This window comes from Somniosus microcephalus, chromosome 11, assembly GCF_052327205.1.
Source record: "Somniosus microcephalus isolate GS21.2 chromosome 11, FLI_Smic_1.0, whole genome shotgun sequence".
NCBI classification, from domain to species: domain Eukaryota; kingdom Metazoa; phylum Chordata; class Chondrichthyes; order Squaliformes; family Somniosidae; genus Somniosus; species Somniosus microcephalus.
This window is the reverse complement of record NC_140997.1, coordinates 7,498,240-7,522,012: the sequence shown is the minus strand read 5'-3', so window position 1 is coordinate 7,522,012 and position 23,773 is coordinate 7,498,240. Positions and strand designations below refer to the sequence as shown.

At 47.3% G+C, this 23,773-nt stretch overlaps 1 protein-coding gene across 11 annotated transcripts in view; it reads left to right on the top strand.

Moving 5' to 3' along the window:
* Positions 1-23,773, top strand: part of LOC147110283 (trinucleotide repeat-containing gene 6A protein-like) — a 150,941-nt gene that overhangs the window by 81,409 nt on the left and 45,759 nt on the right. For 5 of the 11 annotated variants that reach the window (XM_086000099.1, XM_086000102.1, XM_086000098.1 and 2 more), the window contains exons 6-7: positions 123-170; positions 10,936-14,151. In XM_086000099.1, the coding sequence (XP_085856225.1) occupies positions 123-170; positions 10,936-14,151 (3,264 nt within the window). Of the gene's footprint in view, positions 1-122; positions 171-10,512; positions 10,838-10,935; positions 14,152-23,773 lie in introns of those variants that run through there. The other 6 variants (XM_086000101.1, XM_086000107.1, XM_086000106.1 and 3 more) reach the window with 3 other exon arrangements.

Sequence of the window (23,773 nt, the reverse complement as noted above, 5' to 3'; positions counted from 1 at the left end):
AATCTGTTTTTATAATTGCTTTAATTGTGATGAGGGAGAGCTGCATTTTAATCTTTGATCAGAAGCGAGCTGAGAATACATTGAACCCTGACACCTTTTATGGTTCTCTTGCTTTTTCTTAGGCATGCCTCCCATTCGTGATTTGGTCAGCCACTCCCCTAACCAGTCAGGTGACTAAAGCTTTATATTTTCTCTCCTGCCTTCCGTTTTCTCTCTCTCTCTGTTTTTCCTTCTGTTCTCCCTTCCGTTCCCTTCCCTTCTGTCACTATCTGAGTGTGGCTTGGTTTTGCCCTTCCTGAAGGATGAGCAGGGTTGTGGCAGTGGCTGCATACCTGATGACTGCTGGATGTGCTTGTGGTTGCTGACTGGGGGACGTTAGTTGGGTTCAGCCAGCTTGCTTCGCTTCCTGGTGCGTCTGTCGTGTTTTATGTTTGTACCGCAGCAACAGACTTGCATGTTTCTCTGAAGTGTCTTATCTTATGTGGCTCAGGCACAGCTTAAAAGCTTTTCCTGTTGTACATGCACCTAACGAGCAATATCAGACCTCATGTCGACTTGACTACCAGGGATCCTCAGTAAGCAGCTGTACAGGGACAGCATTAGGTTATTTTAACACTCAATGTATCTGCATTACAAGGCCAGCCTGGGCTGGGAACAATGCTCAGTTTTCTCAATGTGGAGTGTTATTGAATGCTAATACTGTGACCAGACCTCAGCTGCACTGTTAAATGATACACTTGTCATTTTAAAGCCATTTTTGGGGCTATGTTGAGGTGCTCTCTCTCTCTCTGCCACAGACCATTCAGAGCCAGGATGATGGGACAGTACCTACTCCCATGCCTTTGTTGCTCTCGATCAGACTGTTAGTGTTGGAGTTGTCGAGGGTAATGGTCTCCCTAAGTATCTTTTTTAAAAATCATGTTCCTATTTGCCTCTCCTGGTTATCTGGGCTGAGACCAGGTCATCACAATGATGAGAATCACTGGCAAAATCCACAGCCCCCCGTAGAATTGCTCACGCTTTAAATCTGCATGCTGTAGTGACTTGGGAGAATACACACACACACACACACACACACACACACACACACACACACACACACACACACACACATATCAATGTTCCCATTAATTTGCGGATATCTCAAGTTACTGATATTAACAGATCTTGGGGTTAGGATTTAACCACCAATAAGGCACCAGCACTAACATACCTCTCAGGACCTCCAGCTTAGGGGGGGGGGAGAAGAAATGTAAGTGCGTATAGGGCTGAGTTGGCTGGGTTTCAAGGGCCAGACTGACAGGGGGCTGTAGTTTGGACAGCCAGCTCTACTACATGACACAGCAGATACCGAATTAACTCGTGGCCCCCAGCTATTCGTTTTGAAGAAGGTACAGTGAGCTTTCTGTGAACGGAGTGAATTTAGTTTTTGATTTTACTTCCACCCTGCAAGACCTTAAGATTTCATGTCCATTTTTGGGTAGGCATTTGATACTCATCGTGACCTTTTTCCATGTAATCCTTAAGATTAATTTATAGTTTTTCTATAATCATAATTCCAGGTTGTTTCTGGGGAAACCGTGCGGAAAACTTTAGCCTGCATCATTCCCTCATGGGGTGAAATCTCCATTTAAGAGAAAAGTGCGAAATGCTGGAACTGCACAGTATCTGAAGGTTGTGGCTTGGATTAACCTGTGCACTTCCAGTGGCCACTATTTCCCTCCGATGATGGAATCGAGTCACTGCTGGAGCAATCAATAAGCAAAGAGGGATCCAACCGTCATCGAGTTACAAAATGTAGATAGATAATTTCATAGAATTATAAATTAGAGGTCCAACCACATTTTGTTCAGATTTACAAATGCAACCTATTAGGCTCTTCACTCTGCCAGAGTGACGACATCTCAACCTTTTGATTGAATTAGTATGTTGTAGTTTTCTGAAGAGTATTCATTTATCCTCTTGTCGGTGCTTTGATTTGTGTGTTTAAGGGGGCCATTAATCTGTGTGGGAGGATGTAACTGGAGTACTGTAGCGAGAGGTTCCTCGAATTATATTCACTGTTGGGCAAACCTCCACGTGGATTTTGCAACAACAAATATTCCCACATGTAAAGGGACGTTCACAGCAACACATAATCTGGGTACTCACTTAGTAGATTATCAGTGGCCATCCTGCTCCATGCAGCAGTGTTCTTATGAAGAAATACTGCGAGGGAATGTTATTTGCTATATTTATTCATCCTATTTATATAACTTTTTTTCAGTAATACTGCACCATAATTACCTCCTACATAGATTGTGTACTCGATCTGACTTTCCTGTGGCTTTCGCAATTTGGTGGCAGGCAGGATGGAATTAGAGCAATTGTGTGTTGGCACTATGGCTGAAGCCATGGGAATTTGGCCCTAGTAACCACCAGTAAGCTTTCTGTGGCCTCTCTACAAACAAAGCAAGCTTGTATGTGCAGCTGATGCCGTGTAAGCACTGAGCACCCTCACCATGACGGTGGGGGGGGGGGGAACCCCACCCAAACATCACACTAAAAGGCAGCAAAGTTTTTTAATGTTACTTGCCATCAGTGGAGTAATGGTGTGGTGGTTGGAGAGGGGGAGGAGAGAGCGTCAACACTGCTTTGGAACTCTCGGTTATTTCGGTTTGAAAAACACCACCTTTTGACAATTCAGAGAGATCTGCAAAGTGTAGAGACCATCAATGTTCTTTTGCACGGTGGTATTTGTGGGGGGGGGGGGGGAGGGGGGGGTAAGAGAAGGAAAGAGCTAAAATAGCATGGATACTATGGAATCTAGTTAAAATGCCCCATGTTTCAATTAGCTGTGGTGTGTAGATTTTCTTTCACAAGCCTGCTGTGAATGTGCAACTTATAATGCAGTGGATAGGAAATCTCATCCTGGTGAGTTATAGCACTACCCAGCACCAACATAAAGGAACCCAGTAACACAAGCCAGCAGAGTCTTGTAAAGATCAGAATATGGAGGCTGAAGGGCCTATTCAGACTTTTATACAGCCATAGTAAGCAATGATCAGTAACTGGCAAATTTTGCGAGATCCTTTCATTATAATAACGTAGCTAGTATTTTCTAAATTTTCAGTGTGATACTGGATTGTGTTTCCTCCCCTCCACACCCTCAGTTGAATTCCCGTCACTATATACTCTGCTGTATTGCGGGTTCACTGTTTGGGAATTTAACTTGGAGGAGAGAAGAGATATTCTCTCACTTGCTAAGATCCTGGAACCCAGTATCGGATTGCTTAATTCAGCTTGGAGAGAAATTATGTTTGGCAAGGCAGAACCTGACTGGTGTCCATGGAGATGCTGGAGATTGCCAGCAATTCATTCTGATTCTTATTGTTTACTCTGTATATGTTTAACCTCTTCGAGGCTGGCGGCAGCATTCCTGCACCAGAACCCAATATTAAATGAGGGTTAGATGAAGAGGGGTGAGAAGAGGCTCGTGTGGTGCATAACCACCAGCATCGGCCAGTTGGGCCGAATGGCCTGTTTCTGTGCTCTTAATTCTATGTGAGTGGGTAAATTAAATTCTGTGCACTTAAGTTCCATCATCAGAATGCATAGAACAGTGTTTACTGTTTTTTCAAGTTGTGTATTTAATGCTGAAAAATCCCTTTCTGTGTTCAGTTTACTGTGAGCAGATTGAATTCTGCAAACTACAGGTTCCTCCTGTACAACTCTACAATGCATTTTTGAAAACTGTTAAGGTATAGTTCATTCTTGTGTATTTTACTTGGGGTAAAAAGAGAGGGGAATGATCGAGATGTTTTACAGTCTCCCGAACTCATACCTGGAGGCGGAATTGAGAAGTTTGAAAATTTCGAGAATAGTTTGCAGAATTTGAAGATTTTCAATGCAAGATGGTTTTACAATCAGAAGTTTGCATTTACAAATCTGGCTGATTGGATCTTGAAATCTAAAGCACCCATGGAGCAGGCTGGATTGGTATCCCTGGTGAATGGCTATGGTGTTGCAAGTTATGTTGTGACACTTCCCGCAGTGAATGGCCATTACCCTGCTGAATAAACAGGAACTCTGCACAGTTACACTGCGAATAACCCTTACCCCACTGAATATACTGCACACTTGCACAGTGTGTAACCTCAACCCTGTTGAATAAACAGTAGCTTTATAGAAAAATTGGCAATTTAAACAAAGTATTTCACGCAAGTGGATAGAATATGGAGCCCATTATGACGAGCTATTAAAGCTGATATTGTTAATGGTTCCCTCTCGAGTACTGTCCTGCTCCCCTTCAAATCTGCCGTCATCACCCCTTCCTCAAAAAACCCACCCTTGACCCCTCTGTCCTTGTAAACAACTGCCCCATCACCAACCTCCCTTTCCTCTCCAAAGTCCTTGAACGTGTTGTCGCCTCCCAAATCTGTGCCCATCTTTCCTGCAATTCCATGTTTAAACCCCTATAATCTATATTTGCTAGAGTTTAGAAGAATGAGAGGGGATCTCATTGAAACTTATAAAATTCTAACAGGACTGGACAGACTAGATGCAGGAAGGATGTTCCCGATGGTTGGGGAGTCCAGATCCAGGGGTCACAGTCTAAGGATAAGGGGTAAGCCATTTAGGACAGAGATGAGGAGGAATTTCTTCACGCAGAGAGTGGTGAACCTGTGGAATTCTCTACCACAGAAGGCAGTAGAGGCCAATTCATTAAATATATTCAAGAAGGAGTTAGATATATTTCTTAAGGCTAAAGGTATCAAGGGATATGGGGAGAAGGCAGGGGCAGGGTACTGAGTTTGGATGATCAGCCATGATCTCATTGAATGGTGGAGCAGGCTCGAGGGGCCGAATGGCCTACTCCTGCTCCTATCTTCTATGTCTCTATCTGGTTTCTGCCCCCACCATAGTACTGAAACGGCACTTCTCAAAGTCACAAATGACATTCTATGTGACTGACGGTGGTAAATTATCCCTCCTCGTCCTTCTCCACCTGTCTGCAGCCTTTGACACAGCTGACCACACCATCGTCCTCAACGCCTCGCTCCTCTGTCGTCCAGCTGGATGGAACTGCCTTTGCCTGGTTCCATTCCTATCTGTTGAATCGTAGCTGGTAAATCACCTGCAACGGCCCCTCTTCCCACTCCCGCACCATTAACTCTGATGTCCCCCAAGGATCTATCCTTGGCCCCCTCCTATTACATGCTGTCCAAAAATAGATTAGGTTCCACTTGTACGCTGACGACACCCAGCCCTATCTCCCCACCACCACCTCTATTGACTCCTCCTGTCTGATTTGTGTCACACCGCTTGTCCGACATGCAATATTGGATGAGCAGAAATTTCCTCCGATTACATATTGGGAAGACTGAAGCCATTGTCTTTGGTCCCCGCCACAAAACCCGTTCCCTGACCACCGTTTCCATCCCTGGCAGCTGTCTGATGCTGAGTGAGACTGTTCGCAACCTTGGTGTGTTTGACTCCGAGATGAGCCTCCGACCATGTATCCACTCCATCAGCAAGACCGCCGACTTCCACCTCCGTAACATCGCCTGACTCCCACCCTGCCTCTGCTCGCCTGCTGACATCCTCATCCTTTGTCACCTCTAGACTTGACTATCAAGTGCTGTCCGGCCTCCCATCCTCCACCCTACAGAAACGTGTGCTCACCCAAAACTCTGCTGCCCGTATCTTAACTCGCACCCATCACCCATTACCCCTGTGCTTGCTGATCTACACTGGCTCCTGGTCAGACGTGCCTCAGTTTTAAAATTCTCATCCTTGTTTTCAAGTCCCCCCCATGACCTCTCCCCTCCCTATCTCTGTAACCTCCTCCAGCCCTGCAAGCCTTCGAGATATCTCGCTCCTCCAATTCTGGCCTCTTGCGCATCCCCGATTTTAATCGCTCCACCATTGGTGGCCGTGTCTTCAGCTGCCTGGGCCCCGAGCTCTGGAATTCCCGCCCTAAACCTCTCCGCCTCTCTACCCCTCTCTCTCCTCCTTTAAAATGCTCCTTAAAGCCTACCTCTTTGACCAAGCCTGTCCTGATGTCTCCTTCTATCAGAAATGTGTTTATTGATGACGCTCCTGTGAAGCGCCTTGGGGTGTTTGGCTGCGTTAAAGGCGCTACATAAATGCAAGTTGTTGTTGAAACTATCGATGACGAGCATTTAAGAAGGAATTGGGTAAATACTTGTAGAGGAAAAGTATTAAAGGGTTTGGGAAAGAGCGTGGAAGCAGGACTAGAGTGTGGAGCAAGCTTGTGTACAGTGGGCCAGTGGCCACTTTCTGTGCTAACATTTCTGTGAGCGGAGAGGAAAGTGTTAATTGGTGAGCATTGGACAGGGTTTCTATTTGTCATCCTTAAAACCGTTCAGCATGTTGACAGTATTTAGATAAACTCCAGTTGTAATTGTGTATTTTTACTGGGCTATGTACTAAGCACAAAGCAGCTAATACAGTCTGTATTAAATATCAGTTTTACAGAGTGACTGAGTATATATAGTGAGGCGCTCATCAGCTCTCGCGTTACACTTGACTACAGCCTGTGTGATAGGAACACTACCCTAGCAACTCACAGGCAGCTTGCTTCACTTAAGCTCATGGCAGACAAACAGCCTCATTTGTCCTTGATTTCTCCTTGGTAGCCAATTTCCACACTGCACTCAGCCCAGTGGCATGAAAACAATAAAAATGCGAGGCACTGTCGCTGGACGTTTCTGCTTTGCCCTGATTATGCAAAATAATTCAACAAACATTAATAGCTTTTTTTTTCTTGTGGTTTTTCAAACAAATGACCCAACTTATGATACCAGTGTAACAATAGCTTTTTTTTTGGCAAGCCGGGAAGGTGCATCGTCCACGCTTCGTCTGGAGCTCTGTGGTGCTGGGGCCGTGTGTTGGCAGTGTGATTTGGTTTCTGGCTGCATTCTCCCCGGCAGCCATTTCTTGAATGTTTGCAGCAGAGCTTGCGCAGTGCTGCTCTGGTACTGTGGCTGTTGCTGTGCTTCTGTTGGCTGCATTTCAATATTGACTAGTGTGCGCTGATGGTAGGGGCTACAGTTCACCTCCCAGTAAAAGGGGATTTGCGGAATTGTCACAAGGACGGCGCTAGACTGCATGACATTACATGTGCCTTGTTAATCATTCAGTTTTACTGTTAACTAAGATTTAGGTTTTAAAATGTTGCTGCTTGGGTAGAGCATGATTTTCGTTTTGCATGTGGCACGAGAGACTGCTCAGACTAACCTTGGCAGAGGGACAAAATCAGCTTCAGGGGAGGCTTTGGCAGCCATGTTGTAGCGCAATTTGAAGCCGTTCAGTCCAGCTGAGGGAGAAATGAACTTTAATTCGGCGTTGCTGTCTGGAGGGTACAGGATCGAAAAGAGCAAGGTGTTTCTAGAAGAGAATGTGTGCTTTAATCTCCTGTGGATGCCCACGTGTTAGCTAAACTTATGGGGATATGTTCTGGTGATTTCTCCTTTACGTATCTGCAAAATGGTAACAGCTGGATCATGTGTCCTGCCGAATGCAACCTATCGAAGGCATGTTTTCTTTAATATTCTACACGTGCACTTTCATTGTCCGAGCGGGCCGCTCCGTTAATGTTACTGGCAACATCATCTTGTTGGTATGCGTGGCTGGGCGTAGTGGTATTAAAAGATCAGCTGCATATCTTGCAGGTTAACGTTACAGAAAGGTGCTTTGCTGGTTAAACTTCATAAAATTAAATCGAAGGGGTTAGATAAGTTGATTTTGCGCTAGCTGTCTCTGACTAGTCTATACATTCTCCAACACCAGCTATCTGTCGGCAAACATTCATCAATTAGACGCTTAATCAAATACTTGGACAAGGGTACAGTGTGAAATTGAGACATTCTCCGCACCTCCACACAGTATGATACACATGTTCAGTAATTTGTTTAATGACCAGCAGATGGTTTCGATTAGTGTGTACTGGCTGGAGATGGTACCTTTGCCACAGGGGAGAGGGAAAAGCAACAAGTTCAAAATCAGGAATGCAAAGCACCTGGCTTGTTAGCAATTACTTGCATTGTATAAGGAGGGGGCGATAGGAAAGATGATTACAAGTGTGCTTTCCTGTACCGAGTAAAAGTTCTCTTTCCACAAGCTATTAGTTCTGTTTTTATTCTGGCTTTTCCATAAGTTTAACCCTCGTGCTGATTCGAGAACTCGTGCACACCTTTCATCCAAACATTGTGTGCTGTGCACATTTCTGCTCCCTCCCCGAGAGGATGCCGTTTTCTTGTCCCGACTTTGCTTCCTGCCTCTCCTAAAATTGTTGAGCCATAGTTCCACCGGTGGCCAGCCCAGTGTAAGCCAAGTCGGTGAGTGCTGGTGGACCATTTGAGCATGGAGGGGCAATCCCTGCCTGAGGTGGTTCCTGCCTGCACAAATACCCTTTGTAACGCTGGTTACTGGACAGTGATTGGGAACCGATACCCTCATTTACTTTGATTTCTCTCCTCTTCCCCTTTCCCCAGCTCCCCCTTAGCTTGAGAAAATTGAGACTAGCTTTACTGTCCTCCTCTGTGGCCTGGGCCAGATCTACAAACTCAGCAGTCCAAGAATTAAGTAAATTCCATTCTGAGGCTAGAGTGCTGTCTATCTGAAGCTTTATGCTGAATGAAATTTACATTGGGACTACTGGGTTAGATGTTTCATCTGTGAGACCTGGGTTTGAATCTCACCTGGTTATAAAGCTGCAAGCTCGGTATCTGACATACTTTTATGCTAATCATGTCAGCAAACTAGATATATTTCTTTCTGATAGAGCTGCCAATGATACAAATTCTTGAGATATTACTGTACCTTGCAATGCATGTATTGGTCACAGTTCACTATTGGCCACTGTCCTTTTTAAATGGGGCAGCCAGGCCATTGCCTGGCGGGGGTGGGCCTTCTACTCTCTGGCTGTAAGAATGATATTTGTTGGACAGTCTCAACCCAGTTGGTGGGAAGTGAGAGTCCATAACTCAGCTGTCCATAATTCAGTGCTAAGCTGGCATTCTATGGATGGTGGGTGTCGGAAAGGGAAGTGGTCCCCTATTTGTATATTTATCTCAAGCCTGCGTTCATCGATCGCACTTGGTTACTGATGCGAAACAATCCTTTAGAAAGAGAAAGAATACCAGCCATTGACCTGCAGACTGAAACTTAAAAGAAATTACAAATTGTCCCCAGCTGTTAACTCGCTGCTGGCAAATTCAGCCTGTATTCGCACAGCAGACTTAAAGGGACAGGCCAGGTTAGCAGTTACGCGCTCCAGACTCTGCGCAAGTGGAAATTCCACTCATGTTCTCATAAGAACATAAGAATTATGATGAATAGGCCATAGGGCCTTGCGAGCCTGCTCCGCCATTCAGTAAGATCATGGCTGATCTTCGACCTCAACTCCACTTTCCTGCCCGATCCCCATATCCCTCGATTCCCCTAGAGTCCAAAAAATCTGCCGATCTCGGCCTTGAATATACTCGACGACTGAGCCTCCACAGCTCTCTGGGGTAGAGAATTCCAAAGATTCACCACCCTCTGAGTGAAGAAATTTCTCCTCATCTCAGTATTAAATGGCCGACCCCTTATCCTGAGACTGTGCCCCCTGGTTCTAGACACTCCAGCCAGGGGAAACATCCTCTCAGCATTTACCCTGTCAACCGTTCCTCAGAATCTTTTATGTTTCAATATGTTCTTGTAAGGTTACAAAACAAATAGATAAGGGAGGTCAATTGACCCATCTTTACTCATCCTTGCCAAATGAAAGACTGACAATTCCCCATCACCTTCCTCCTCTAACGATCTTGGACTAAGATTCTCACCGACATTACTCGACATTACTCTTTCTATAGAGAAATTACATCGGTCCTAAATTGTCCGTACACCAGATTTACCCAGTGTTCCTTGTCGTAGGGTCTTGTCTTTTGCCTTGAAGCAGCACTCCAGATTTGCCTTAACTGTCCCATTAAATGTCTAGTATACTTCTGGAAATTCCCCATTCAAGATTAAACAGCCCACATTTCTCCAGCCTTTGCTCATAACTCAATCCTTTGATACCAGAGATCAGCCTGGTGGCTCTTCTCTGACCCTCCTCCTTGAATGTTTCCTTTGTATTTTGGTGATCCAAACCGAATAGTAAGTACAGCAAGGTGCAGTGTGACTAGGGCACTTGTACAGATTTAGCATGACCTCTTTCCAATATGTACTCAACTGATCTAGCAACTAGCAATATAATTCAGCATTTCATTTGCTTTATAAAAGGATATGTTTTGTGCATTAGCTGCTGCTGACATTCCCTTATTAACGTTGTGTTGATTAGAGGCAGCCTGGAGTGGGGATTGTGTACAGAACTTCTCTGCTACTGCTGCTCTCCCATTTGATATGAGGCTCTGCTCTGGTGACTCCATGAATTGGAAGGGGGGGGGCGGGGGGGAAGAGGTTACTGCATTCAGCCCACTGTTGATAAATATAATTACAGGAAGGGGCAATTCAGTAGAAAATAGCCGTTTAAGAGCAATTTTTTGGGCAGAGCCGGAAGGATCTTTATCCTCTGGGTTGCGTGCACTGTGGGTTCATTTTTTTCCTTTCGAGTGCAGCACAAGAAGCTGTACAAAAGTCTATTTCCATGGAAGGTGGCTGCCCTTGTGTCTTTTCTCCCATTAGGAAAGTTTCAATCGTACTGATCTGCCAGTAGATGTCAATATTCGCGTGCTATGGTGGGTGTACACAGTCTGAGGTTTGCACCTTTGGCAAGCAGGGGAATTGAAATTGCCATTGGCACCTCCCCAATGTCTGAATTGGAAAACAACAGAATTCACTGCGAATATAAGTATGTTTGAAAGATTATGAACCCAGTGATGACTTGATTCTGTGCTGTTCCTGAGTGGATCAAATGTAAACTTGAGATTCCTGTTTGTGTTTTTGCAGATTTAAACCACAGTGGTTTGGGATCGCATTATGAAAATTCTCACTGGGGACCTGTCTCTACCAACAGTGACTCTACTACAAATTGGGATAAAGTTATTGTAGACGGGTCCGACAAAGAAGCCTGGCCTTCAATCACTGGCAGTGACCCAGAGTTGGCTTCAGAATGCATGGACGTTGACTCTGCTTCAAGCTCTGGGTCAGAGACGAACCTCAGTACCATGGCTTCGGGGAGCACAGTTGGTGATGGCGATGGCAACAGAACGGGCAATGGAAACGGTTCTTCGAGCCAGTTTGTGGTTGGAAATGTCAGCAATAATGTAGGAAATGGAAGTATTAACGGGCCTTGGGGAGGATCTCGAGGCCCTTTGTCAAGCACATGTCAGGGTTCTGCAGAAAATATGGATGGCAAACCAGAAAGTGGCCATGGTAAACTGAATGCTTGGGGCAGCATAGGTTCTACATCAGGTGGATCCCTGAATCCGAATGGTTTGAATCCAAATGCCAACCTAGGTGCCTGGCCTGTGTTGGAAAATGATGGAAATACTGTGCAAGGACTTGTGCCAGGTGGCAATTCTGGCACCAATGTTCAACGTAGCACTGTAGGTCAAATGCTGAATAATCCGAGTGTTAACATGGGACTATCAGCTCATGGTTCGTGGGGAGGACTGCAGGAGAATTCTGATGCAGAAGTTAATGGTACAAGGAAGGTTTCATTCAGTGGACAACCTCAAAACCTTAACACTGAAATGAATGGACCAAATAACACTACTAACCCTTTGACCTCTAGCTTACCAAACTCTACTAGTTCGATGCAGACAAATGAACTGCCTAAACTTACAGGGCCTGGGGCCTGGGGTGTACCCTTAGGAATGAGCACAGTAAACCCATCTCAGCTTCAGGCCTCTTCGATTACAAATGGCACTTCCGTTTCTCAGCTTGGCAATGGAGGAATTAGTGAGGGAATGAACAGTGGGTCTTATGGTACGACTTGGGGTACATCTGGCACTAACTATTCTGGCGAAAAATGTCCAGGCTCGAGCAGTAATTTGGGGCAAGCTAGTGGTGACACTGTGAATGCAACTCTAGCACAATCTGCTGTTAATGGATCTGGCAGTACTGCTTACAAAAGTAATGGGGGAAGCAATCGAGGGGGAGTCGCATGGGAATCTGGTGTGGTCAACTCCCACAATATGGCTTGGGGGGCAGGGAACAGTATCGGCTCCGGAGGGGCTAGAAGAGTCTGGGGAAACCCAGCACCAAATGCAAACACTGGCACTAATGTCTCAAATGGGGAATGGAACAAACTGCCTAACAATCAGCATTCCACTAATGGTCTAAATGGAAGCGGTAATAGGAAGGGAACAAATGGTTGGAAAAGTCTAGACGATGCTCTTTGTGGTCAGAATCAGAATTCTACTACGTCTCAGCCGAGTGAACAGAACAATATGTGGGTCAAAACTCCGACGTCAACTTCAGGTACTGCGGACAGTGAGGGGAGCACAGAGAGCACCGGGAGTCGCCATGATAGAATGAGTGTAGGAAGCGGTGATGGCAGTGGCAGACGTGGTGAGAAAAGGAAACCTGACCAACCAGGGGTGGTCCAAAGTATTCTGAGTAGAACTGACTTGGACCCACGTGTACTTTCCAATACAGGTTGGGGGCAGACTCCAATCAAACAGAACACTGCCTGGGATATTGAACCTTCAGCGAAGAGCGAGAGAAAAACTGACAATGGAACAGAGGCCTGGGGAGGTCGTGTTTCCCAAGCTTCAAACTCAGGGGGGTGGGGGGACGGGCCTGGCCCGAACAGTAATGATACCTCATCAGTATCTGGGTGGGGGGATCCAAAGCCTGCTACAGTCTCTTGCAACACAGGGTGGGGAGACACCAAAGGCTCAAGCAGCCAAGGTGCGTGGGAGGATAATTCTGCTGCTACAGGAATGGTAAAGAGCAATCAAACGTGGGGCGGTAACAAAGAGGAGAAGTCAACTGCGTGGAATGATGCACAAAAGGTCAAACAGGGATGGGTTGATGGACAGAAATCAAACCAAGGTTGGGGAATGTCTGGAGCTGATGGATGGGGAGAGAATGCAAGGGGTGGCCAGTGGGGGGAATCACAGAAGACTAGCTCAGGCGGGTGGGATAATGACAGCGATAGATCTGTGTCTGGCTGGAGTGAACCTGGGAGACCGGGCGCAGGCCGAGGCACGTGGGCAAGTAGCAACAGTTCAAACCCCAATAATACTACAAGTTGGGGAGAGCCCGCCAAGCCGGCTCAGTCCCAGGGCTGGGGGGAACCCGCCAAGCCTGCTCAGTCCCAGGGCTGGGGGGAGCACACCAAGCCTGCTCAGTCCCAGAGCTGGGGGGAACCCGCCAAGCCTGCTCAGTCCCAGGGCTGGGGGGAACCCGCCAAGCCTGCTCAGTCCCAGGGCTGGGGGGAGCACACCAAACCTGCTCAGTCCCAGGGCTGGGGGGAACCCGCCAAGCCTGCTCAGTCCCAAGGCTGGGGGGAGCACACCAAGCCTGCTCAGTCCCAGGGCTGGGGGGAACCTGCCAAGGCTGCTCAGTCCCAGGGCTGGGGGGAACCCGCCAAGGCTGCTCAGTCCCAGGGCTGGGGGGAGCACGCCAAGCCTGCTCAGTCCCAGGGCTGGGGGGATCCCGCCAAGCCTGCTCAGTCCCAAGGCTGGGGGGAGCACACCAAGCCTGCTCAGTCCCAGGGCTGGGGGGAGTCCGCCAAGGCTGCTCAGCCCCAGGGCTGGGGGGAACCCGCCAAGCCTGCTCCGTCCCAGGGCTGGGGGGAACCCGCCAAGCCGAGTAACTCTACAGACTGGAACAAGCCACAGGACAGTAACAGTTCTTGGGGAGCCGCACCTCCTGCAAATAAACCTTCCGGCCCGGGCTGGCTCAATGGCCCGATGCCAGCTCCATCAAAAGAGGAGGAACCTACAGGCTGGGAAGAGCCTTCTCCAGAGTCTATTCGCCGCAAAATGGAAATCGATGATGGCACCGCCGCCTGGGGGGATCCGAGCAAGTACAACTACAAGAGTGTGAACATGTGGAACAAAAATGCGCAGAGCAGCGGCAACGGCGCAGAGCAGTCAGCGCAGGTCCAGCCCCCGCCGACACCACAGCAGCCCCCATCGCAGCACCAACAGCAGCTGCCACAGCAAATGCCACCGCCAAGTGCCATGCAGAACAAGGAGAACAGTGGCTCCGGTAAGCTTATCGCCATGACTTGCAGCTTCAGAAGTGCGAGAAACAAAAGGGTGAAATTTGAGGTTCTGCTGTTTTTTTTGGCATCGTATGTTCGGAAATGTCAACTAGTTAGAAACTGTGCTGCATTCAGATGTAGCACCGTGTGCTTGTGTGCATGTGTTTGTTTATAAACTCCTGTCTACACCCTTGGAATCGTGCTTTCAGACCTGTGCCTTTGTAACCTAGCTGGATTCTTTCTGTGCAGTTATTTCACAAAGTCCTTGTACATCGAGACCTAAAGACAGCGATAGGATTTTGAAATTTTTGGCTGTATTTACCTTCCAGTATAATTAATTGTTTTTTTGGGAGTGTGTAGGTGGGCTTTTCAGTAGTTTGGATATTAACTGCATAGGATTACATACTAGATGTAGGAGATGCAGTTTAATTTTAATTGGTGCCTACTGTGTGTGTGTCTGGTTTGTGAGCCTGTAATATGTTTTAAAAAAAAGATTAGATGAGGTGGGGGGGGGGGGTTTGTTGATCCTAAATTGTGTGGATATATTCACCCAAGCAGGCTGTCCAATTCACCAAACACTTCTGAATCGGCTCTTTTTTTTACTGTTCTTGTCTAGGGCGAGTGACCTCAATGTGTCTCCCCCTTTACTCTTGGAGTTGGGTGTCAGTGGCCTGGGGCTCCACTCTGGTTTCAGCATTTACTTCTCTGAACCTGTTTCCTTAATCTGGTCCATTCCGTGAGCCTGCGGTGTAGTGGGTTCCTCGAGCGTGGTGTTTATACTGCTGAGCTCAGCTGATGGCGAGTGACCTGCACGCTAACACGCCGTCCTGACTCCTTTTATTTCTCCCCTCTCAGGTCCTCTGCCCTCCCAAATCCCTACCCCAACCCTTCAGCACTCCTCGACCTTACTCATCCTTATTTTAAAATCGCTCCATGGCCTCCTCGCCCCTCCCTATCTCTGTAACCTCCTCCAGCCCTACAACCCCCCGAGATCTCTGCGCTCCTCCAATTCTGGCCTCTTGCACATCCCCCGATTTTAATTGCTCCACCATTGGTGGCAATGCCTAAAGCTGCCTAGGCCCTAATCTCTGGAATTCCCTCCCTAAACCTCTCCTCCTTTAAACCTAACTCTTGGACCAAGCCTTTGGTCACCTGTCCTAATATCTCCTTCTGTTGCTTGGTGTCAGATTTTGTTTGCTAACGCTCCTGTGAAGCACCTTGAGATGTTTTGCTACATTAAAGGTGCTATATAAATGCAAATTGTTGTGTCTAATTCTGGTTAACCATAGGTTAAGAGGCAGGTACACAGTGTAATGTAGCCATCGGTAATGGGTCGCTGTCAGACCACGGGCAGATGGTGTCATTTGTGATGTTTCTAGTTGACATGGTCTGGTGGTAATGTCGTATGTCGAAGGCTGATGGTTGTAGTTGGGTCCGAATCATAGGCGAGCGCCAGTGGAACAGTAGTACATAAAATTTGCAGCTTTCCGTTCTACTCCGTGCACAGTTTCGATTGATGGCTCAACATGGTGGATGTGGAGAGGCTGAATCTTGGATTCAGTTCTGCGAGTGATCCTTATCCAAAGCTCTAAATGTTTACTTAGTCAAGCTTGGTTGGTGCATTCATCTTTCAGTTTCATGGTATAATGTGAACAGTTTCCTGGGAATGTCCTAAGGACTGTGGACAGAGACGGTTGTACTCTTGCCCTATGACCTTGCTGAAGGTGCTACTACTCTGGAACCAATGAAGGCGAACAGTGCAGTTGTGTTGCTGCCGTCTGGCTACAGTAACCTGAATCCAACAGAGAATTAGATTCAAGCTCTTGTATGTTTGTGGTGATTAGTGCCATTAGTGTGATTGGTGCATTCTCTCACACGTGGCCAAGTGCAGTCCGCTCGTGCTATAAACAGAAAACCAGGCGTCTTTATTACGTCCTGAGGGAGCCCGGCATAACTTGCTTGTAACTTCCCTGTTTGTCCCTTTTGTATGATTGACTTTTCTTCAGAGTGAAAAGCATCGAGCCTGGATTTTTAAACCGGAAATATTTGGGGATTAGATGTCGCAGCTAATGCTGTTGTCATGGTGTCAGGTTGATCGAGTAAACATTACTCATCGCACCCAGTGAGGTTGAGAAAAGCTGGGTAGAAGATTGATTAATGAGATTTCAGTTTCTCCGTCTCCGCTGCGTCTGTTCTGACTATGCCACCTTCCATACCAGTGCTTCCGACATGTCTTCCTTTTTCCTCAACCGAGGATTCCCCTCTACTGTGGTTGACACGGCCCTTGACCGTGTCCATTCCATTTCCTGCACTTCTGCTCTCACCCCTTCCCCTCCCTCCCAGAACCATGATAGGGCTCCCCTTGTCCTCACCTTTCACCCCACCAACCTCCACATTCAACGGATCATCCTCCGCCATTTCCGCCACCTTCAACGTGATCCCACAACCAAACGCACCTTCCCCTCACCTCCCCTTTCAGCATTCCGAAGGGACCGCTCCCTCCACGACACCCTGGTCCACTCCTCAATCACCCCTAACAGCCCTTCCCCTTCGCCCGGCACCTTCCCATGCAAGCACAGGAGATGCAACACATGCCCTTTTACCTCTTCCCTTCTCACTGTCCAGGGCCCCAAACACCCTTTCCAGGTGAAACAGCGATTTACTTGTTGTACTTGCAATTTAGTATACAGGTAGACTATCCTTTATCCGAACTTCCGAAAACCTCTAAAAACCAAAAGCTTTTTCGTTCAGCGTAAGTCGTGCGCACGACATGACCAGAGTGGCGCACGACTTACGCTGAGCAGGGCAGAGGGTCACAGAGCTCCCTCCTGGGTAGGAGATTGCAGGCCGAGCCGGGCAGTGTGAAGGAGGTACCGGGAGAGTGAACCCAACAATACAGCGGCCCGTCCGATAGCTGCAGCGACCCGTCCGATATTCTTTTCTCCCCCGACCCGACCCGCGGCCCGTCCGGTATTCTTCCCCCCCACCCGACCCGACCCCCGACCTGTCCGATATTCTTTTCTCCCAACCCGAATCGCGGCCCGTCCGATATTATTTTCTCCCCCGGACACCCCCCCCCCCCCCCCGCCGACCCAGACCACCCCGACCTGAACCGCGGCCCGTCCGACATTCTTTTCTCCCCACCCGACCTGATTTGCGGGCCAGCTTAGTAGGAGTCAGCCGATATCCAGCTTTCCAGAGAAGCAGGAAGGGGAATGAGACACGGAACAGTCGCAAGAGGTAGCCTGAACTTTTAAAATTTATATTAAATACAAATTTCCCAGTCTTATAATAATACCTTCTGAAAACCGAAACTCAGCTGGTCCCAAGGCTTTCGGATAAGGGATAGTGTACCTGTACTGTATTCGCTGCTCACGATGCGGTGGTCTCTACATTGGGGAGACCAAACGCAGATTGGGCGACCGCTTTGCGGAACACCTCCGTTCAGTCCGTAAGGGTGACCCCGAGCTTCCGCTCGCCTGTCACTTTAATTCTCCGCTCCACTCCCACTCTGACCTCTCTGTCCTCGGCCTCTTACACTGTTCCAATGAAGCTCAACGTAAGCTCGAGGAACAACACCTCATCTTTCCATTAGGCACTTTACAGCCCTCTGGACTCAACATCGAGTTCAACAATTTCAGACTATAACCCCGGCCCCCATTTTTCATGCTGTGTGATTTTGCCATCCCCATTTGCAACATTTTATCTTTCCTGCCTCTTACAAAAGCACAGATTGTTCCTTCAATTCCCCCCTGCCCCAGCCCCCCACCCCTGTCTCTGCACCTATTTAATATCTGTTACATCTCCAGCTTTTTCCAGTTCTGATGAAGGGTCCCAGACCTGAAACATCAACTCTGTTTCTCTCTCTCCACGGATGCTGCCTGGCCTGCTGAGTTTTTCCAGCGTTTTCTGTTATTTAATAAGATTTCAGAGTTGAGTACAGTACAGATAATCATAAATACTGGTATGTGGAGCATGAGCAAAGTCTCCCAAAACGCTCGTTACTCTTGCCATTTTTAGCAGCGCCTGTCATATGAAATATGGAACTAGAAATCTGCAGTTTGCTGATGTTCCAGAACACTAACTGATGCATTTGTACTTAAAGGAGGTCATTGGCCATATCTCCTGCCTTCAGCTTTATACTCCTGGGAACCATAGGAATTTCAGTGTAAGAGGCCATTCAGCCCATCAGGCCCATGCTGGTACCAGCTCACCCATCCAAGCCATCTACTTCAATCCCATTTTGCTGGGTTTTTTTCCCCCCATACGCTAATTTTTCTGTATCTAATTCCTTCTTAAATGCCACGATCAACTTCATCGGCCACTTGTGATGAGGCATTCCATATTCTAATGACTTTTTTTAAAAATTCCTTATAATCTGTTTCTTTACGCTGCTTCTGCTAGATTTGAGTTTTTGCTGCCTTGTTACTGATTCACTGGCAGAAATATCACTCTTTACTCTCTCAAACTCAATATTGGACCCCCTTATCTCCAGTGAATACAGTCTGTTTTTCACATCTCTCATAGCGTCTGTATTCTGATCCCTATCTTCTTCTTCCTTCTTAGGCAGTCCCTCGGAACCGAGGATGACTTGCTTCCACACTAAAAATGAGTTCTCAGGTGACTGATTAGTCCAATGCGGGACCTACAGTCTCTGTCACAGGTGGGGCAGACGGTGGTTGAAGGGGCAGGTGGGTGGGGTGTTTGGGTTGACGTGCGCCCCTTGCACTGCCTGCGCTTGGCTTCCGCTTGCTCCCGGCGAAGAGACTCGAGGTGTTCGGCGCTTTCCCGGATGCTTCTCCTCCACTTTGTGCGGTCTTGGGCCAGGGATTCCCAGGTGTCGGTGAGGATGTTACACTTTTTCAAGGAGGCTTTGAGGGTGTCCTTGAAGCGTTTCTTCTGCCCACCTGGGGCTCTCTTGCCGTGCCGGAGCTCCGAGTAGAGCGCTTGTTTTGGGAGTCTCGTATCGGGCATGTGGACAATGTGACCCGTCCATCGGAGCTGATTGAGCGTGGTCAAAGCTTCGATGCTGGCGATGTTGGCCTGAGCGAGAACACTGACGTTGGTGCACCTATCCTGCCAATGGATTTGCAGGATCTTGCGGAGGCAGCGTTGGTGGTACTTTTCCAGTGCTTTGAGGTGCCTGCTGTACATGGTCCGTGTCTCTGAAGCATACAGCTTCAGTGGGCGGGTATCACTGCTGCTCTGTAGACCATGAGCTTAGTGCCGGGTTTGAGGTCCTGGTCTTCAAACACTCTCTTCCTCGGGCGACCGAAGCCGCACTGGCACACTGAAGGTGGTGTTGGACTTCGTCATCGACATCTGCCCTTGTTGACAGTAGGCTCCCGAGGTATGGAAAGTGGTCCACGCTACCCAAGGCCTCGTCGTGGATTTTGCGCAATATGTATTTTATTCATGAAGACTTATAATGGGATAATCAAACACATAATTCAGTTTGATGCTGAGATTCAAACCCTATATCCTATCAGCAAGACCTAGCTTCTACCTCTGCAATACTATCCACACTTTAGTTATCTCCTGACTGAATTTCCCCAGTGCTCTTAATGGCCCCTAATTTCCAATAGGAGGCTTCCACACGCAGAACGCATCCTATCGGGGGGAAAAATCTATGCCCTTACCTGGGGGCTCCCGAGGTGTGGCCATTTCCGACCCTGGGCGCCTCCACAGTCGAAATGCGCGGGGCCCAGGTATCCCAGGGGCGCAGGCGGTTCGCAAGCGTCTGGGATCACGTGGGCCAGACGAGCCAATGGGAGAAGGGAATCCCCCGTCATACTTTTGTCCGATAAATCTGTCAAAAGAATGAATGGGAATCGCTGAAAAAAGACATCAAAACATTTTTTTTAAATCATGTTTTTAAAATGAGTTAAAATTACATTAAATTAAATATTTTAAACAAAAATTAAATTTTTTGAAAAAAATAATTAGTTTTTTACGGGGCTAAAAATAAGCCTACCTTTATTTTAAAGTATTTTAAAATTATAAATGAGTGGAGAATTTTTTAAAACTCTTATGCTGGTAAAAGCAGGCCGGCATAAGATTTTTAAGTGATTTCAGCGGGCAGAGGTTCTGCAGAAAGCGGAACTCTTTTTCCCCCCCCCCCCCCCCCCCCCCCCCTGCAGAGGACCTTCTCCAGGACAGGCGTCCGATCTGTACACACCCGTAGGGATCGGAAAATACGGGCCATTGACTATAGTGCCGTCCTCGCCAGTATCCCAAACACCATCCTACATAAATTCCAACTTGTCCAAAACCCTGCACCAAATCCTGAGTGCCAGTCACCAGCCTCCACTAGCACCGCATTCTCCAATGCATTGAATTCAACCTCTTGCCTTCATTTACAAATCCCTCCATGGTCTTGCTTCATCCCATCTCTGCAACCTCCTCCAACCATATGTACCAGGACATGCCCAAAAGTCTTGGGACCCCCGACCACCCACCCTTGTTCCACGATTGGTGCGGAGCCTTAAGCCCCTCCATCTTAGTATCTCTTTACATGGAATTACATCAAATATAATTCGGCCCAACCAGGCCATGCTGCTGTTTATGCTCCACTCGAGCCTCCTCCCATCCTTCTTCATCTAAACTCTATCAGCATATCCTTCTATTCCCTTTCCCCTCATGTGCTTGTCTGGCCTCCCCATAAATGCATCTATACTATTCGCTTCAACCACTCCCTGAGGTAGCGAGTTCCACATTCTCACCACTCTCTGGGGATAGAAGTTTCTTCTAAATTCCCTATTGGATTTCTTGGTGAGGATCTTATATTGATGACCTCTAGTTTTGCTCTTCCCCACAAGTGGAAACACTGTGTCCAATCTATCAAAACCTTTCATAATTTTAAAGACCTCTATTAGGTCACTCTTTTCAAGAGAAGAAAGACCTGTTCAAACTTTCTTCATAGTTATAACTTCACATGTCTGCTGTCATCTTTGTAAATCTTTTTTACACCCTCTCCAGTGCCTCTATATCCTTTTTAGAATATGGCGACCAGAATTGTACGCAGTACTCCACGTGTGGTCTAAGCAAGGTTCAATATAAGTTTAGCATTACTTCACTACTTTTCAGTTCTATCCCTCTAGAAATAAACCCTAGTGCTTGGTTTGCTTTTTTATGGTCTTATTAACCTGCTCATAGAATCATACAGCACAGAAGGAAGCTATTCGGCCCATCGTTTGTGTGCTGGCTCTTTGAAAGAACGATCCAATTAGTCCCACACCCCTGCTCTTTGCCTGTAGCCCTGCAAATTTCTCCTTTATCTAATTTCCTTTAGAAAATTACTATTGAATCTGCTTGCACCACCTTTTCAGGCAGTGCATTCCAGATCCTAACAGCTCGCTGCATTAAAAAAAAATTCTCCTCATCTCTCCCCCTGGATTTTTTGCCAATTACCTTTAAATCTGTGTCCTGGTTATTGACCCTCCTGCCAGTGGAAACCGTTTCTCCCTATCTACACGCCTCAAAACCCCTTATAATTTTGAACACCTCTATCAAATCTCCCCTTAACACACTCTGCTCTGAAGAGAACAATCCAGCTTTCTCCAGCCCTGCACTCATCTGAACCCTCCGACAAAAAACTCTGATCACCTCCTCAGCTCTTTATCTACTCCTTCTCTGCTTTTCAGTGAAGTGCCGAGGGACATCTGCTGCATTAAAGGTGCTACATAAATGCAATTATTTATGTTCAGAATCCAAAAGCCTGGATTCTTGTCACTTTCTAAATGAGAACAATCTTGTTTTCCATTTTTAAGGTGCATTAAGATGGGCATCCCTACATTGGCAGTACTCTGAGCATTGGGCGCTCAACTGAGGAAATAAGTTCATGTCACCGTCCAGACTGACTTTCAGATGATCCTGTTAAAGATATAAAAAGAAATACAGGGCACTCTGCATTTAATGTGCAGGTGCAATTGTCAACAGCACCTCTTCCCGCTGACTGTTGCCGCTCTGTAACTAAGTGACCCAGTATAGTCTGCTCTCTGCAATGGTGCATACCTAAAGCTCACGTGTAGATGTGCAGCCCAAGACAAGCCAGCCTAGTCGCCTTGATCATCAGAACGTGTCCCAGCCCATGGCCATCACTCCTCTGACTCCAGATTACTGCTTCGCTCCACCTTTGGAGCCTGATCATTCAACCATCGCGCACCAGAATGATACCTGGATTTCAAGGGTTAAGTTACGAGGAGAGATTGCATAAATTAGTGTTGGATTCCCTAGAATTTAGAAGGTTATGGGGTGATCTGATCGACGGTTAAGATATTATGGGGAACAGATAGGGTAGAGAGAGAGAAACTATTTCCGCTGGTTGGGGATTCTAAGACTAGGGGGCAAAGTCTAAAAATCAGAGCCTGACCTTTCAGGAGTGAAATTAGGAAACACTTCTACACACAAAGGGTGGTCGAAGTTTGGAACTCTCTTCCACAAGCAGCAATTGATGTAAGATCAATTGTTAATTTTAAATCTGAGATTGATAGCCTTTTGTTAACCAAAGGTTTTAAGGGATATGGGCCAAAGGCGGGTATATGGAGTTGGGTCGCAGATCAGCCATGATCTCATTGAATGGGGGAACAGGCTCGAGGGGCTGAATGGCCTCCTTATGTTCCCCGCCCTCTAGAACTCTTCCAAACCACACTACCTCATCACTTAATTCCCAGCTACATTTTGCCCCCTCTTCCTGCTCTCTCCACCTTTTGGCCTTGCTGGGAGTCGTTTCCTTTTACATGGAGCGGTGCGATATAAATCCAAGTTGAGCTCATCCATCCTTGGTTAACGCGCCTCGGGTTACACGAGCGCAAGGTGCTGCCTTTGTGGTGGTGCTTGGGACAATATCTGCTGTCCGTGTGAACAATGCCGCCGGCTGTAAGTGAACCCGGGGCTGTTGGCATTCATCAGAGCAGAATGCTAGTGCACTTCAAACAATCTGTTGGGAAGACCTTGTACAAGAGCGGGGGGCGGGCGGGCGGCGGGCAATCATTCATACAAGAGCGGAAGGGGCAGAATATCAGCCAAAGATGACGAAGCTGGGTTTTTTGAAAGAAAGGCGTTGGTTGTGGAAGAGGGAGCTGGTGAGGTCATGGTTTGAAGTAACATGGACGGAAGAAGGCAAGAAAAGGGGGCCTCTCAGTGGGGCTCAGTTGGTGCTGTTTACAAGCTGTGGAATAGCATAGGCCCATTGGGTGGGAAGTAGCCAGCAGAGGTATCCTCCCCCTTGCTGTTCGAGGAGTGCGGGGGGAGACTGATGACTAGTCAAGTCATTCTGCTTCACTTATCTAGGGAGTGGCACTAGTGGCATTTGATCTCGGGTGGATCGTTCCAAGTGGAAAGGCAGCTAGACTTAAAAAAAAAAACATGCATAGTAACACTGGTGTTGGCAAGTTGAGGTGCCAAAGGCACTTGGTCCCTGTCGCTGGACCTGATCTGTAATACAGTCTGTTATTTAGTCATGAGCTCAGCCACATTCTGCTGTACTGTCAGCCTCTTGTGTGTCTCCACTGTGCCTTTACTGCAGCAGCTAATGTACTCACCCAATTGGCTGCTTCGATAGTACGCTTCCTTGATGTGGAAAATAATACCACCTAGAGGCAACCGATCTGATTGCAAGCACTGCAT